Source organism: Meles meles, chromosome 12, assembly GCF_922984935.1.
Source record: "Meles meles chromosome 12, mMelMel3.1 paternal haplotype, whole genome shotgun sequence".
Taxonomy (NCBI): Eukaryota; Metazoa; Chordata; class Mammalia; order Carnivora; family Mustelidae; genus Meles; species Meles meles.
The window spans coordinates 55417652-55435654 of record NC_060077.1 but is presented as its reverse complement, the minus strand read 5'-3'; the positions used below and the strand labels follow the sequence as shown (position 1 = coordinate 55435654).

The 18003-nt window shown below is 44.8% G+C and overlaps 1 protein-coding gene across 1 annotated transcript in view; it reads left to right on the top strand.

The window, feature by feature from the left end:
• Nucleotides 1–18003, top strand: part of B4GALT6 (beta-1,4-galactosyltransferase 6) — a 68434-nt gene that overhangs the window by 27088 nt on the left and 23343 nt on the right. The window contains exon 3 of the mRNA XM_046025806.1: nt 2255–2368. Coding sequence (XP_045881762.1) covers nt 2255–2368 — 114 coding nt within the window. The remainder of the gene's footprint in view (nt 1–2254; nt 2369–18003) is intronic.

Below are 18003 nucleotides of genomic sequence, written 5' to 3'. Positions count from 1 at the left end.
TTTGAGAATGTTAATATTTATCCTCAGGATTATAAGAAAATCAATCTTTGGAACACATAACGGCCAGGGACAACCTTATTTGTCTTCTGTTTTTAGCTCCCACAAATGCATAGACTATAGTGGCTGCCTAGTATAGGCAGTATATATCATAGTATAGTATGAGTCCCCATAAATGCAGAAAAGTTTTTGAATATAACTTGAAATTTGATCTGTTATCTAGATATATTTTTAAAAAGCAGCTTAAAGAAAGAATTAGAACTTCAATGGACTTAAACTTATTTTATGTTCAGTATCTTTAAACGTTTCAGATGTATATGGGGGACACATGGAGTATGGATTACTAGAGGGGTCTCTATGCTCTTGGTGTGTCCCTGGGCTTACAAAACAATTGCTGTGCACTGAACACCCCTCCCCTTTGGCTTGGAGCATTTTCCTGTGAAGTGCTTTCCAGGGCTGCTCTGGAGAGAGCTCCTGGGGTGGGCTGGGGGTGGTTTCTGTCACTGGGGCTTTCCCACTTTTCCTGCTTCCTGGAATCGGCCTTAGCGGTTGTACATGGTTCAGCCCTACTTATCATCTTGGGGTTTCCTGTCAATAAGTACACTTATCTTAAAACCTCCCCCATGCTCTGCCAAATTCATAACTGGGATTTCCATGTGGTGCTTTGGAATTTGGACCTTCTCCTCCAGCTTCTGTCTCCTCGTTCGTACCGGAAGCCCTTACCCTCCACTTAGGAGGCTCTGCAGGGTTCCTTCCAGCAGGCGTGCCTGCACTTGCAATTGCCACCCTGGAGCCCAGGCTGCACCCCTGTCAAGTCCATTTTGATGATGGGTGGATAACTGTGATAGGCAAAAGGTGTGCAGGGTCAGTGTTTAGTGTTCTTTGACTCTTCTCATATACTTCATATTCAATTGCCAGGATTCTACCATTTTTCCCTAGGGAGAGGGTTTAGCTTTTACAGGTTAGTAAGGTGTGTGATTTTTACCTTTCACCTTTTGGTTGCTGGTCACTGGCAGACAGGCCTCTCTTTCAAGTCATATGCCTGTTCTCCTCTTTCTTACCTCTCTGCCTGCAGACGAGTTCAGATAGGAATAACTGTCATCAGAGCAGATTCCTGGAGATTGAAAGGACCTCTTTGCATTTTCCTCAAGTGTCTGCTAGAGCTTCATTTCCTGTGGGTACATGATTTATGATCCAGGAGACAGACACTGGTTGAGTCAGCTGTTTCCATGTCTTGTCTCTCACCATACGTTCGTCTTGTCCTCTTAGACTGGCTTCCTCTGACATAGAGGAAACTGTCAGTTCTCAGACTTGCATCTCAGAACCTTGTTCCAGAAAGGGCTGAAACACGATCTCTTTGGCTCCAAGTTCAAAATTTCTAAGATTCTGTATGTCCTGGGTTAAGTCCTATGCACGGCTCTGAACCAGTCACTCAGAGCTCCAGCCACTGGATAGGGATTGTTGTAAGCAGTTTGTGCATTTCTCTTATTGAAATCTGGAAATGGCTACATGTGGTAGGCAGAGAAGAGAAACTACATTGTCTGGCCCTATACCACAAAGCTCGTGCATGCTGGAGCAAGGATTTCAACTCCACATTTGACTGTGGCGCTCTAACGCCCTCCATGCTGTCGAACTTGCAGTAGCGAGCGATAATGGACCTAATGTAATGCACAGCCCAGGGCTCCCCAGGGACGGCAGCCTATGAGTTGGGAACTTAAAGATTTAAAATGGACTGGGTAAGTTGAGTGGGTCAGTCTCAGTTTCTTAAGTGTGGGGTGGTGAGAAAACATGACTCCCACCCCTCAGCCTGGTGCTTACTAGAAGCATTGGACTGTGGCTCTGTGGTCTCCCAGGATACCCTTGGCCATTTGCTGGAGGGAATCCCCTGGTGTACTTTTCCAGTCCCTTTTGATCTTGCTCAGCTGGGGGAGGGATGGGAGCAGGTGTGCTCATATGGCCACAGATGAGCCTGCTCTGTATGTGTGTACAGATGAGGCCAGGCTGCTCTCTAACCTTGTCCCTGAGCTCTCCTGGGAAATCATGCCGAGAGGTCCTTTCTAGTAGCAGTGAAGGGTGAATGGGAGAGTAGCCATGGCAGCTGCGTTTGCTTTTCTTTTGTTCTTTATAGATGACTGCTTTTAAGTACTTCTGTAGGTTGCATGTTGCAAGTCTTCTTGCAGTGATAGTGACGTATTTCATGCTAGGAGCAAAGAAAAAGGCAGTTTTTTGGTTGTAACTTTTTTCCTCTCTCTCCAAGATTATCCTGAAGGCAATAATTCAAGTGATTATCTTGTTCAAACAACAACATATCTTCCGGAAAACTTCACATATTCACCATATCTACCCTGCCCAGAAAAACTGCCTTATATGCGTAAGTGTCATCTAATTTTGACTTAACTGTTTGCTTGTATTATAATAAAATCATAAAAACCACGTAGTTTGAGCACTCCACGCTCAGATCATCACTGTGGGTGCTAATGTTCATGTTACATAGCATATTACTTGATTTTTCTTTTTTTGATGAAGTTTTTTTTTTTTTTTTGGAAGGGGAGGAGGATTGAAAAACTGTAGAAAAAGCTCATCCTTTACCCACAAGTAACCTCTATCGTGAGTTTGATTTGTATTCTTACAGATTATTTAAAAAAATTTTTTTATATAAATAGATGGTTAGAAAGTTATAATGTTGCAAAGGTTTTAAAAATTTATATAAGTGGTCTTAAAGTTATGTAAAGTCTGTAATTTGCTTGCTTTTTTAAGAACTGTCCATGTTGATACTTATAGATCTATTTATTTTCTGCAGCTACTGTATAGTACATCTTTGAATAAATGTACCACATTTCAGTTACCTTTTTCTCTGCTGATGGAAATTTAGGTTATTTCCACTCTTTTGCTATCACAAAGTAGTAGCATAGGGAGCAGCATAGTACAGAGTTCTCTGCACGTGGTGTGCATGTGTTTGGGGGTTCAGACCTAGAACTGCAGTTGCTTTATAGATAGGCTGGCTTGAATTTGCACCAAAGCAGCTGGACCAGTTTATATCCCCAGCAGCAGAGCATGAGTGTACCATGTTGATATGGATGGACTTTAAAATTTTTGCTCATCTGAGGAAAATATTTTTTCTCATCTGGTAGATAAGAACTGGTATTTCATTGTGTGAATTTTCACTTTTCTTATTACTAGTAGGTTCAAGTAACATTTTAAAAAAAGATTTTTTTGTTTATTTGAGAGAGAGAGAGTGAGTAAGTAGAGCACAAGCAGGGGGAGGAGCAAAGGCAGAAGGAAAGAGAATCTCCAGCAGATTCCCCACTGAGCACAGAGCCAATATGCACAGGGGTTAGGTGTCATGACCCTGAGATCATAACCTGAGCTGAAATCAAGAGTCAGACACTTAACAGAGTGAGCCACCCAGGCGCCCCTCGGTAATTTTAGATGTGTTTATGAGTGGTTTTACATTTTCTCTCCTGTGACTCAGTCGTGTGCTTTATCAATTCCTTATTGATTAATTAGGTGTTCATATTAATTGATGGAAGTTCTTTCCTTATATTCCAACAGTGACCTATTATCTGCTCTATGTCCCTGGCTTGTCTTTCCATTTTGTTTATGGGAACTTTTATAGAAGTTTAAGTTTATAATGTTTCCAAGTGTATCAGTGATGTTTTTAAAGTTGTTGCTTTTTGGTCTTAAGAAAGCTTTCCTTATTACTTGAAGGCCATACAAATACTCTTATTTCCTTCTAACAGTTTTACCATTTTGCATTTAGCTTTCTTTTAAAGATTTTTTTATTTATTTGAGAGAGAAAGAGCTAGAGAGAGAGAGTAAGCACAAGTGGGGAGCACAGGGAAAGGGGAAAGCAGACTCCACGCTGAGCAGGGAGCCCGATGCATGACTCAATTCTAGGACCCTGGGATCATGACCTGGACAGAAGGCAGCTGCTTAACTGACTGAGCCACCGAGGTGCCCCCAATTTTAAGCATACTCTTTATATATAAGCTTGTATGTTGATTTTTATATAACTAAAATTTAAATGAACATCCTTGTGAATTGCTCATTTACCCTTGGGTTCTAAAGTGGTATCCGAATGTGTTTTTTATGTCTTTACATGAGTATTCTTTTTTTCTTTTTTTATGATTTTATTTATTTACTTGACAGAGATCACAAGTAGGCAGAGAGGCAGGCAGAGAGAGAGTGGGGGTGGGGAAGCAGGCTCCCTGCCTAGCAGAGAGCCCGATGCTGGGCTTGATCCCAGGACCCCAGGACCATGACCTGAGACAAAGGCAGAGGCTTTAGCCCACTGAGCCACCCAGGCACCCCCTCATGAATATTCTTTATTGAGGAAATTAACCTTTGCCCGTCATAGTTGTAGGATTTTTTTCAGTTTATTGTTGGTAAATTGTTGATATTATATATCTGTAATAAAAAAGAGTCACCTTTCAATATCATCTAAGGCCATGGTTCTCAAATTTTGGGGTACATCAGAATCAGCTGGATAGTCTTTTAAAATATAGGTTCTTGTGTTCCACTGTCAGAGTTTCAGACTTTGTAGATCTCAAGGAGGGTCTGAGAATTTTTATTTCTAACAAGTTCCTAGATGCTAGTCATCCTTGGGCCATACTTTGAGACCCACTAATCTAGACTAGATCCTGGTTCTCCTGAGCCTGGGGAACTTTTATCATTCTTGGTCCCACCCCATAAGTGATTTTATTAATCTGACAGGGGGCATGGGTATTTAAAAAAAAAATTCTCAGTGGCTTCTAATCTTGGTCTCTCTTTGCTGTCTTATAGTAGAAGAGGAAGCTGTGATTTTTGTGGCTGTGTATTTGTCATTTGTTATTGTAGCCTTGGCTTTCTAAAAATGAATGTTTTTGTCCGTGCAGTGCTGAAACCACTAAGTAATGTTCTGTTGAAATATTGATTACAATAATTTCATTTTCATAATTTGCATATTCAAGGATTTATAGTTTTAGGAAATCTTTCTGTTCTTGGTGTAGTTGCCATTTTCTTAATTACTGCTTTATGGGTACTAATTAAACTCTGTTTAAAGGCATCTGCCTGCCAGGCCTTCCTACTAGCCCTGTCCTCCTCCAGGCCCATAACTCGTAATTGCTCCTGTCCTAGTGCTTGAGAGATTGTGTCAAGGCTGCTAGGCACGGCCTTTTCTCCAAACGTGCTGGTGCTACTGTTCACTGCTTCCGTCAGGCTTGTGTTTGTCACAGAAGAGGATCACACTCTTTTGGCCAGCCACTTTTCACAGAAGGCCTCCTCGTGGGCTGCTGGCTTTGGGTCCAGCACCAACCCCATGTCCAAGTAGAAAATAGGCCACATACCAGAACCTACTTAGAAATGGGCTGTGGGTACAGCCAAGGTAACGAGACTTTTTCCAAGAGGGCCTTGCATGGGCCATCCAGTGGAACCCCTTCACTTAGTCATGTGACATCTGCAAAGTAGAGCCTCGCTTTACCTGTCTGGAAAATATGGGACTATAATATCAATTTCACAGTGTTGCAAGGATACAAAGAGGTGCAGTGCTTGAAGCTTGATAGACATTAGTTTGATATTCCCTTTCTTTCTCACTGCTTTGAGGGAGCCAGAATTTGTAATGACCAAGGGAATGAGAAACCTAGGGGAAATGGATAGAGTTAAGGGGTTCTATACTTAGCTGTGCATCCTTAATTTACTTTTAATTAACAGGATTATTTCCCATCCATAATAGAGAACAGCATACTAAAATACCTAAGTGTAAAATCTTATTATAATGTGGTACAAAATAATTGAATACAATACCTCCCTAAATAATAGTTAAAGGAAGTCTGTGTAGGAAAAAGATCTCCTTTGATGAAAACTGTCCATGTATGAATGATACTTAATTTTCCTGTATTCACCAAAAGCGAAGTGAGGGCTTAAAATTGGTATTTGATTATCTGGCTATAACTTTGGTTTTTGGTTTTCTTTTTTTTTTTAATTTTTCTCTAATGTAGCAATGGGACTAGCAGCTCTGGATTGCCATAAAGATAAAGTTGGAACTTTTCCAATTGGAATTCAGATAAAATCAATTTCACGGATTTTAGCAATATTTTACCTTCAATCAGTTACACTCTAAAATCTATTTTAATGTGTGTTATTTATACAATATGAATGACTTCTTTGTCAGTGTTAGTATTTATGGATTCTCCAGAGGGCTTAATCCACTTTCAGCCTTTTAAAATTTATGTGAGACTTCCATGCTAACGAAGTAAAGTAGAAATTTCACTTTATCTACAGGTTAAAAATAGTAAGTGCTTAATGTGAATGTTTTGATTTTTTCTGAGTAAAGGAGAGCTAGAAAATGTCATTTATATACTTTATAGTGTGAAGGTAGACTTGACTTATCTGGAGATTTCCTGTCTTTTAATCCTTAATTCAAATAGAATACATTTGTAGCAACTTTCATATATTTTGTCCTTACTGTTTGTGGAATGTTCCCTTTAGGTTTTTTTTTTTTTTTTTTTTTTTTTTTTTTTTTTTTTAAAGATTTTATTTATTTATTTGACAGATAGAGATCACAAGTAGGGAGAGAGGCAGGCAGAGAGAGAGAGAGAGGAGGAAGCAGGCTCCCTGCCAAGCAGAGAGCCCGATGCGGGGCTCGATCCCAGGACCCTGGGATCATGACCTGAGCGAAAGGCAGAGGCTTTAACCCACTGAGCCACCCAGGCGCCCCCCCTTTAGGTTTTAAACCTGATAATTGCAGTAGTTTTGAGATGCAATAATTTTTGAGATGAGTTTAAATAATTCAGTTGAAAATCAGCAAAGAAGGAGAAGGTAAACAAATACACTAAAGAGAAGCTCAAAGATTGCTTAGTGTGACAAACCATCATGCATGTGGTTTTTTTTTTTTTTTTAAGATTTTATTTATTTATTTGACAGAGAGAAATCACAAGAGAGGCAGGCAGAGAGAGAGGAAGGGAAGCAGGCTCTCCGCTGAGCAGAGTGGGTTGGGCTGCTGCCTTCGGCTCATGCATGTGTTTTTATAAAAAGAGAGATGGGAGACATTTTAGAGTGAACCACATGTAGTGTTCCTGGGCTGTTCACAAGGACAGGCAGAGGAGAAACAAAGCTGAATATGATCCCATGTCCAACCAGCTAGAGCAGGTAACATGCTCAGAGAAAGGCAGTGTGCTCATTGCTATGAATGGTTTATTGTGTGATGGAAGGATTCAGTGGTTCATTCTAGAAGGTGGGAGATGTCAGTGAGAGGGGATGTTGTAATTGGGTCTTGCAAGATTGTTCAGTAGGCAGCTGAGGTAACAGGGTCAGAGCACCAAGGATTCTGTGTTTTAAGAACAGAGGGTGGTCTGCTGTGACCAGGGTAGGTGTGTGGTGGGGCATGTGGGAAGTGAGGCTGGACAGGGAGGTGAGGGGCCTGAGGGCCGTGTGGGTTCCATGAATCCCTGGGCACGCATGAGATAGGCCTCAGATGGAGCAGAGTCCCTGAGCCTCTATGCCAAGGGTTGAGTTATGGCCTCTGTGCATATCTGGAGGGTGAGCGTGCACAGTTTTCAAAGGATTGGGGCAAAAAAGGATAAAACACAAACAAAAACCATTGCTTTAAGCAGATGAATAATACGACTAAGATGGTATTCAGAAAGATTATTCTGATGAGAAGTTGAAAAATGGATGAGAATGGGGAAACACTAGAATCTGAAAGCTTTCTGAGGGGGCCAAGAGGAATAACAAGAGCATGTGCTGAAACTGTGGCACTGGAGAGAGGATGCGGCACCAGAGAGAACTCCAGGGGCTCCACTGGCCAGATGTAGTGACCAACTAGGGGATCAGGGTTCATGAGCAGTTTCTGACCTGGCGACTGTTCACGGAAACATGTAATCCAGGATAAACAACACATTTGATGTTTCTGAGGAAGTTAATGAGGAAGTTAGTGTTGGGCCCGTTCTGTTTAAAGTTCGGAAGAGTTGATCTGGGGTCTGAATTTCATCAGAGAGATCCAGGCTGGAAATAGAGGAAGTGAGACCGATGCTAAGAGTGGGTCTCTGGAGAACACCAGCACTTGTGGGGGTAAGGGGGTATCTACAGACAAAGGGAAACAGTTGGGGGCGCCTGGGTGGCTCAGTGGGTTAAAGCCTCTGCCTTCAGCTCAGGTCATGATCCCAGGGTCCTGGGATCGAGCCCCGCATCAGGCTCTCTGCTCAGCAGGGAGCCTGCTTCCTCCTCTCTCTCTCTGCCTGCCTCTCTGCCTACTTGTAATTTCGGTCTGTCAAATAAATAAATAAAATCTTTAAAAAAAAAAAAAAAAAAAAGGGAAACAGTTGGTCACAGAGCAGTGTCCCAGAGGCTCTCGAGAAGAGAGTTTCAAGGAGAGAGTGTTCTGTCTTGGGACGTACCTCAGAGCAGGTAGAAGGAAGACCTGTGAGGAGCCCTAGAATTGAGCAAGAAAAAAGTGGGGACCACCGCAAGCGCAGTCTCAGTACAGGGGTCGGGTAAGGGGCAACATATACTGTCTGGAGAAGCGATGCAGAGGTGTGTAAAAACTAGTCGGTTAAAAAAAAAAAGTTTGGTGAGAAAGGGAAAGAGAAGAAAGTAAGGTATCAGGAGGAGGTGGGGCCAAGGGAAGAACTGTTGGGGAAGATGTGGACGTGAATGAGTTTTAGGCATTACAGAAAGACAGGAGATGGGAAGTAGAAGGGAGCAGAAAGGAGGTATCCACAGAGCCAAATTCTGGAGAAATGTACAGGAAACAGAAATATGCTCAGGTCCAGGAATTAGCCTTGGAAAGTAGGACCACTTCTCCCCTGAGGCAAGAGGACAGGTCATTTGGAGATGAGGTGGAGAAAGTTAAGTGGGTTCATGCCAGTTGCTTCTGTGTTCCTAATAAAGTGGGATACATATAAGAGGTTAATCTAGGACTGAGCAGCGTGAAAGGGAGAAGTAAATATTTAAAAAGTTGTTGTAGGGAATGAAAAGTGGAGCCAGCTAACCACAAGTTAAAGGTGACTAACTGGTTAGCCAAGAGAGCCCCTCACCTTCCCTGGAGGGTCAAAATGCACAAATTTTGTGACACTTGTTTTTGTTGAAAGCTTACTGTGTTCAAGGCAGTGTATTGGGTACTATCACTAAGGATGAGATTAGTGTGCTTATGTGATTTTCTTTAGTGGTATTTATTGGGTAGAGGATTCAAGCATGGACAATTATTGATCAGGTGAGTCAGGTCAGGAAAGGGGGACAAGTAAGAGTATTTGCCAGTGAATAGGTGTGGCTTAGTCCATTTGGGCTGCTAAAACAAAAATACTGTAGACTGGATGGCTTAAACAATAAGTATTTATTTCACGGCCTTGGAGCCTGAAAGTGTTAAGATTAAAGTGAGTGGGTTCTAGCTTCTTCCTCTGGAAGGCAGGACTTGGTGGTGGGCCGTTCAGACACTTGAAATGTGTTCACAGGGGTGTCTACTGACATAGGAGCTTTGAGAATGGGGCCAGTAACCCTCATTCTAAACAGCCATGCCTGCTGATTCTTAGCCATACCACCAAATTTAGTGAGCTTATTTAGAAGCCAGCTACATGGGGAAAATGAGGATGTAGCAGAGAGAATTTGAAGCCAGAGCTGACTGGCTTTCAGCTCTGACGCTGCCCGTCATTCTAGGTGACGGTGGTGCTTAGGTGGTGAATACAGATCTCGGTTGATGGGCAGGGAGGGGAGAGTACCTCCCTCTCTGTAAACAAGGCTGGATATTAAAAGGTGGTATGATTAACAATCATAAACGTGAAAGGGGGTGAATTTATGAAAGAACAAAGTAAACTTTTTTGTTTTTTTTTTTTTTGTAAATTGTAGCTATAAGTCTGTGGAATACGTTCTTTTATTCCTGACTCCAAGATGGTAGACCTAGGAAAGTGAGCACTTAGCACAGTTTGAAAGGAAGAATACTTGTTCATTTAAGATGAGGAGTGGGGAGATATTCTAGAAAAAACACTGAGGTGCTGCACATGGAAATTTCTTGGCAGTGAAATGGTTCCAGAAAACACATTTGAAATCACAGGAGGACTATACGGCATACTGTATTTTCTTTTCTTTCTTTCTTTTTTTTTTTTTTTTTGATATATCATATTTTCCTGACAAGGCACACCATTAATTTTATAATGACTTTTTGGGTACAAGGAAGAAGCAATGCATTAAATGCACACATTATGGGGTGTATCCTTATGTCAGGATGCTAAAACATAAATGAGTGCATGTGTCAGAGTTGAGGAAATAAGTAATAGTTGTGGACTGTGATAGTAGAGGAGGTTGGAATCTTCTTAACAGTCAAGGACTAGGAAAATCATTTGGAAGAATGTGATAAAGGCTGTGAGAACTTCTGGGCTGGAACAAGGGCCTATTGGGTGGTTAGAAGGCCAAGTGGGGACAAAAAGGTTTCAGTTAGTCATTCAGAGTAAGGCAGGAGAAAACCTTAAGCAAGGGAGGAAATCAGGTGTTAAGAACTGTGTGTTGTGGGCAGGATCAGGGGACGAGAACTTGGGCTGGCTGGGAGCTGTTATTTTTGGGTCAACTACTTGGGGGGCACCTTTTGCACAAATGTCTTATAGACATATTTTAGCACTTGATGGAGCCAGTGGGTGAAGGCACAGGTTGAAAGGAAGCCAAAGATAAAGAGGTGAGACAGAATTTGGACATGGCCAGCTTTACCCTTCTTACCCATTCATTCATTCGTTTGCTCATTCATCCATCTGGTATCCAGGCATTGGTCATGTGGGTCTAAAAACCACTCTGTGTTTAGAATACTTAGATTTGGGGGGTTCATGAGTGGTGTTAAGTGTCCGACACTTGGTTTCAGGTCATGATCTCAGGGTCATGAGATTGAGCCCTGCATCAGACTCCATGTTCAGTGAGGATTCTGCTTGAGATTCTCTCTCTCCCTCCCGCTGTGCACCTCTCCCTGCTTGCATGCCTTCCAAATAAATAAATAAAATCTTTTTTTAAAAAAGAATTCTTAAATTTGGTTACTTCAGGAGTAGTCGAGTAAGAAATTACTTGTATAAACAGACATAAAATTCCAGAGTTTTGGGCGCCTGGGTGGCTCAGTCGGTTAAGCATCTGCCTTCAGTTCAGGTCATGATCTATGGGTCCCAGGTTCAAGCCCCACATCGGCCTTCCTGCTTGATGGGTAGTCTGCTTCTCTCTCTCTCTCTCCCCCTCCCCCGTTCCTCTCCATTGCTTGTTCTCTCTCTCTCTCAAGTAAATAAAATCTTGTTAAAAAAATTCCAGATGTTGAGAAGCCGAAGTAATTCCCCATTGGGAATTGGCGGTTTCTGGTGTTGGTTCCAACGGGAGCAGTGGGTGCCTGGGGACAAGATGACTGATGTGACCAAATGGCCTTGAGCTGTGTTCAGGCAGCATCCAGAGGGTAGAGGAGACAATGGGCTCTCTTACCATAAAAATTATATTTTGACTTTGGGGTGGAATTCACCCAATGGGATATTTCTTCAGGAAATTCAGGTCTTTCTCAACACTGTAATAAGATCATTGGGCTGTGTGCATTTGACACCCTGAGGGTGAAATGGTGATAAAAAGCCAGAGTATCCAGAGTTAGGCTTTAGATACCAAGAAATAGATAATAGGCCCTAAGCTGATTGAAGGAGTCATGGAAAGATGTTGATTTATAGGGAAAACAACTCCCTGGCTAGAGATAATATATGCCTTAAATTTTACTTGAAATGTAAACAAAATGTAAATGTAGGTTATTCATATGTATTGACTTATTCTTTTAAGAATTATATTTTATTTTTTTATTTTTATTTTTTTTTTGAGAGAGAGCATGAGATCAGGGAGGGTGGGAGGGAGAAGCAGACTCCCCTCAGAGCAAGGAGCCCGATGCAGGACTTAATCCTGGGACTCCAGGGTCATGACCTGAGCCGAAGGCAGTCATTTAATCAACTCAGCCACCCAGGCATCCAAGAATTACATTTTAATAGAAAAAGTAGTATTCTAAGTCATGTCATGCGATACCATAAGGTACACACTACCGTGAGCCTATGGTTTGGGCCTGCACATACCTAATGGACCCCAGACCCATTTAGGTTTCCAAACTCTGTGGCATTATTGCATGTCTTGCTAAGTCAGCATTAAGAAGTTATAGTAAATGTCATGTATAACCAGTGATGCAATCATGTTTTTCTCACACATAAAATAAATAGTTTGGCGTGCAGGCTTAGTTGGCAGGACTAATGGGTAGCTTACACTTGATTTCATTCTTCCACTTGATCCCAGCTGAGGCCCAGATCTTTCCTTTCTAACCCCAGTTCCGCCTTCAGAATGGTGACAATCAAGATTTGATAAATTATGTTATTTATGTGCTGATGAAACTACTAGATACATTGATTTCAGCAAATATATTTATTTTTCGACCTTCTAATTGGGGAATGAGCACACATTCTCATTGGAAGAGCTCAGATTAGCACAGGTGCGGCATGAAGTTTGGGGGTTCTCTGTGGAGCTCAATGGGTCCTTCCTCGCCAGTTGCCCTTGAAATTTCAACAAATGAAATAAAGGGGGCTAGGGGCGCCTGGGTGGCTCAGTGGGTTAAGCCACTGCCTTCGGCTCAGGTCATGATCTCAGGGTCCTGGGATCAAGTCCCACATCGGGCTCTCTGCTCAGCAGGGAGCCTGATTTCCTCTCTCTCTCTCTGTCTGCCTGCCTCTCTGTCTACTTGTGATCTCTCTGTCAAATAAATAAATAAAATCTTAAAAAAAAAAAAAATAAAAGGGGCTAGCCTGACTGATTGCTTACTTCTCCACAAGTAAGGAGAGATGTGTCCTCTCCTGGTATCCATGCACTGGAGTGCTTCTTTGAGTGGCACCTGAAGGGGACATCCAGTATGTAAAGGAGGTGAAAGTAGCTTCAGTTGGTGTAGTGGTCAGGGAGGACTTGTGGTCCTCACTTTGAGAGGTTTTTTCTCTGAGTTTTGCTTGGAAACCACATCATGAGTAGTTCATCTGCACAGTGCCTTTTCCTGGCCATTCTCTATAATATGCCCCTTTCCCTTCACTTCCTGTGCATTGGGGTCTTTTCCTCAATATCATGTGTTGAGATGCTGGAGCTGGTGTATTAAGAATATGCAGATAATGACCTGCTGAGTGAGGGGCACAAGCTACTTACTTGGGATTGGCAGGAAGCTCCCTTAGCATCCACGCTCCCACTTTGGAGAAGTGAAACCCAAACCCATGGGGTCCTTTTGACTTAACTTATAGTTTCAGTATAATCCCACAAAGGAAGCAGAATCACAAGATTGAATTACTTACAGATCCCAGAAGCAAGGGGGCGCAGTGAGCTGGGGGAAGGGCAGTCCTCTGTTTCAGGTAGAGTGAGAAGGAGACAGAACAGGGAGCCAGCACCTATCACTTTCAGGGTGCTTGGGGCAGAGGTCACTTAAATTTTTTATGGGCATCATTCTAAGTGGTAATTTTAAAATGTGCCCTGGCAAAAGCAAAGCGGAAATTTTTGGTGGAAATCCTAAACTCAAGTCCTTATCTAAGTGTCCAGTTTCTGGGTATGACTAGGGTTATCATTCTTTGAAATGCCTAGGCAACAATTCAGAAAAACAGAGTTGCTTTTCAGAAGAACAATACTTGTTTTTTTCATCACAGTTGACCCGGTGATGTCCAGGTATTAATCTTTAGGGAAAAATCATAGGCACTGTCTGGACAGTAGAGATTAACCACTGTCAGGGTTTTGGTCACTCAGTTCATAAAACACTTGAGCAAAGTAAAAATGCCAGTCAATAGTCCCAGTGGACAAACAATTTGAAATGCTGTCCATAACCACCCTCCCCATTTGTTGGGGTCCAGCCAAGAAAATAAACCAACACCTCTGGATAAGGTTAAAGTAAGTATTTGATGAAACACTTGGGTGAGATTATGGAATACTTTGTACCTGTTGGACCATCATTTGTAAATTTGTCTGAGCTTTCCAGAATTATTTAATATACATGCAGCAGGTAGGGTCCTTGCCAGCACACACAGCCCTTTCCCTGGCCAGTAGGTCATCTAAAACAGAATGGTTATCCAGAACTGTCTGTGCTAGAGAATCCTGTTGTTGTGTGAGGGCTGGTCTTTGATGTCACAGCGTCATGTGTTCAGCAGGATTGACAGCTTGGTATTTGTTTTCATAAATTGTTGTGTGCCCCATGTGGTGGTCCCTAGCCCAGTTCCAGTGAGGGAGAGCAGCAGACCTCGGGTTCATATAATGCGGCTAGATTCTGCCTGGTTTTGACGTGAGGGGGCAGAGAGATGGATGCGGGGTGTTGTGTGCAGTGATTTGTAAGGGGAGCTCCAGGGAGACGAAAGTACACTGCCATGACTAGGCAGGACGCTTGGGGGCTGGCACAGAGGCAGATGCCCTGGAGGTCGAGTGAAGAAGTCGAGTGTACAGAGAGCCACGTGTGTGTGATGGCCCTGATGCACTGCCCCTGCGGCGGACACGAGCTGCTTCATCAGGGAAGCCAAGATAAGTTAGAGGTTCCTGCTGGATGGCTGGGCCCTGGGGGTTGTTCTCCTGGGGATGAGGCAGAGATCATTCTCATCCATGTGCTGTTGGTGCTTGGGCAGGTGTGGAAGATTATACAGGGCACTGGGGGACTCCTGCCAAGTATCACGTCGTGTGCTGCAAAGTGTCCTGCCTGAGAGCATTTGAGCAGTGTAGAGAGAAGCCCAGCAAGCCACAGGGAGGCATGGGGGCCCTTCTGCCAGTCCAGTGGGGACAGGGTCAGTAAATCAGCTTGGTAGGCCCCTATCTCGGAAAGCAGCCTTTCCTGAGCCTGGTAACATGCCTAGCAATTACAGTGGCCCCCATATGAGCTCTGATTTCTGCCTATTGTATAAAAGTAGGATGACTGGTGGAAGGCTTGAATGGGAGGACTGTCTGTTAGGTGTGTCCTAGTGGATAATTAGAGAACTCTATGGGTGATTGCCCCCAGGGGAGAGAGAGACTCTGGAGAACTGCTGGGTCCCTAGGGCAGTGGTTTTAGCAGCTTCCACTCTTGGAGGTCAGAGTATGGGACCCGAGATCCTGCTGCCAGGGCTGGGACCTTCTAAGCGGTGATGGCATTGGCTCTCACAGTGGGCTGGCGGTCTTTCAAAGAGCCCACAGTGCCTGAGCAAAGGCTTCTGACTTGTATTTGAGCTGTCTCGGAGTAGAGACCCCTGATCTCCAGAGCCGCCCATACAGAGGGGCCTGTTGGACATCGTATGTGGGAGGGAGCTGAGTCGAGGGAGACTGATAAGGGGCCTGGAAGCCCTTATGTCTCCTAGGAGCCTGTTGGGTTCCTAGGTGAAGGGGCAGAGGAGCTGTTTGCCCTCATCACACTGGCAAATAAGATTTGGCCTTCAGGAAAATTATCTTGTTCATGTTTAGCTACAGCACTGATGTGGTTTAATGCCTATTATGCTGTATCTGACACTGTAGTGAGTTGTAACAACAATATGGCCTTATAACTGGGGGGCGGGGGAGCTTTAAGAAGAACTCCTTAGGGGCGCCTGGGTGGCTCAGTCTGTTAAGCCTCCAACTCTTGGTTTTGGCTCAGATCATGATCTCAGGGTCATGGGATCCAGTGAGTTGGGCTCCCTGCTCAGCGGGGCATCTGCTTCCCTTCTTTCTCTCCCTCTGCCCCTCCTTCTACTTGTACTCTCTCTGTCTCTTAAAAAGAAATAAATAGATCTTTAAAGAAAAAAAGGAAGAACTCCTTAGATTCTGGCCCTGAGGGCACCTTCTGGTTGGAAGTGGTGAGGGGCCGTTGGGGGCGGGGGATTGTCTACGGAAACGTGATGTTCAGCACATCATGCCCAGTGATCCATCCCAGTTTTCCATAGGAGGAGGGGAGCTTCATCTAGGCTTGTCCGCTCCCAGTGAATCTGAGCTGTAGTCACTGTGATGGACGGATGGGCCTGGAGCCAAGCCGCAGAAACCCAAGTGAGGAGAGGCAGAGCTGCTTTCCCCTTATCCCTGTTGGACCCCGGAGGCTAGTGGCGGTCGGTGGTCTGTTCCCGGGAGTCTCTTCCCTTGTTTGTCTTCATCTCCTGCGTTTGTAGTTCAGTTCCTTTGGGAGTGCTGTCGCTGTGGTGACAAGTCCGGAGTCTCCCCTAGGATGTCTCTAATAAAAAAGGGCTTCACTACCTTGGGTGGTTTTTTTGTTTGCTGTTTTTTTGTATAAATTGTGAATGTTGGGGTCTTTGGCCAGATGGCCAGGGCAGGCATCTTAAGTGCTATAACCAACAGCTCAGAGCTGGTTCAAAAGACCTATGAGAGCCAACTGGCACACTTCTCCCCTTCCCCATGGGCAGATTTTTCTAGAAAACCTTAGCATTTCTATCTTGTTTAGTTACTTGCCTCTTTCGTCCCACACTGGTGGTTGGATGTTCTGGTTGGATGGATCGTAAAGGGAACACCTGGGATGGAGGCGGCCTCTTCCCTGACCCATGTGCTGCAACCTCCTGTTCTAGGTTACCCCAGCCAACCCCCTGCGTGTTCAGGGCTCACCCCCACCAGCACGATATGAGCCGATGTGTCTCAGGCCTCAAGAGTGTAGCAGCCGCACGGAGGCATGTCGATACGCTGCATTGCTCGATGCAGCCCAAGCCATGTGAGCAGGGGACCTGCAAGCGTCTCGTGGTTTTTCAGCCTCCGCTGGGAGCAGGCGGAGCTGCTACCATGTTTTCAGGCCCTGCTTTTAGTGAGAATTCGTTTTGCTGTACCAGGCCAGGGGCGGGGCTCCTGATATCCCATGAAGCTGGGGGATCATTTGTGACAGAGGCAAGGAATGTGGTGGCCCAGGAGTTGCTGGCCTTGGCAGCCTTGGCCACCCGGGGCTCCATGCTGCCCCCCCAGAACCACCTCTGCCGTGGGCCCTGGCCGACTTGCCAAGCCTGACACCCCAGCCCCAACCAGCAACATGGTAGGCACAGCAGCCAGCCTCCCCCTGGGTCCCTCCTCTAAGGGCACTCTCCTTGCTCCTGGGACCTCACCCGCGTCCCCTCTCCCTGCCTGGAGAAGAGGCCGAGCCCCGGTGTTCATGGGTATCAGCTCACCTTGGCCGGGTGCTGGGACTTCTGCAGGCGAGTATTGCCAGCTTCCTCCAGACCTGCTACCTCGCCGGCACTCGTACCTCAGCTGGGGCCTGCTGGCAGTCGTCTTTGCAGACAGTCTTACTTAGACAGCAGCCACAGTTTGGGGTGGGGATCTGTGGCCATGTCTGACTGCCGCAGCAGACAGCGGTGCCCAGCCATGCCACAGACTGCCAGCAGGCAGGGCTCCCTCCCTGGGAGACTGAGCCTGGCAGAGGGCGTTAGGAAACCGCTGGCAGCTCCGGGGCGTCATGCTGGGCTACAGGCTGCACGCACAGTCATCTCCTCATTGCCAGTTGTGCTGAGAAACAGGACTAGTGTGCTGAATTAAGGACATCCAGAGGATGACTTGCTGCCACCTGGGATTGGCAGGTAGCTCCCTCAGCATCCACGCTTCCCCTTGGGGGAAGTGAAACCCATACCCATGGGTCCTTTTGACTGAACTTACAGTTTCATATAGCCCCACAAAGGAAGTAGAGTCACAAGATTTAATCGCTTACAGATCCTAAATGCAAGGGAGTGCAGTGAGCTGGGCTCTGTCAGGTGGAGTGAGCAGGAGACAGAGCAGGGAGCCAACACCTATCACTCTTAGGGTGCTTGGGGCAGAGGTTGCTTAACTTTTTTTCTGGGCTTCATTCTGTGTGATTATTTAAAAAGGTGCAGTGGGAAAAGCAAAGGAGGACTTTATGGAAGGAATCCTAAAGTCATGTCCTTATCTAAATGTTGGGACTCTGGGTGGGTGTGAGTAGGGTTATCATACCTTGAAATGCCTTAGCAGCAACTCCGCAAAACAGAGTTTGTTGGTCTCATCACACGTCACCCCATCGCACTAAGTGTGCGTTTCTTCTTCCTCCCCTCTCTCTGATCACATTTTCAGTGTTCCTCATGGTGGCAGTCCTGTCTTGGAGGC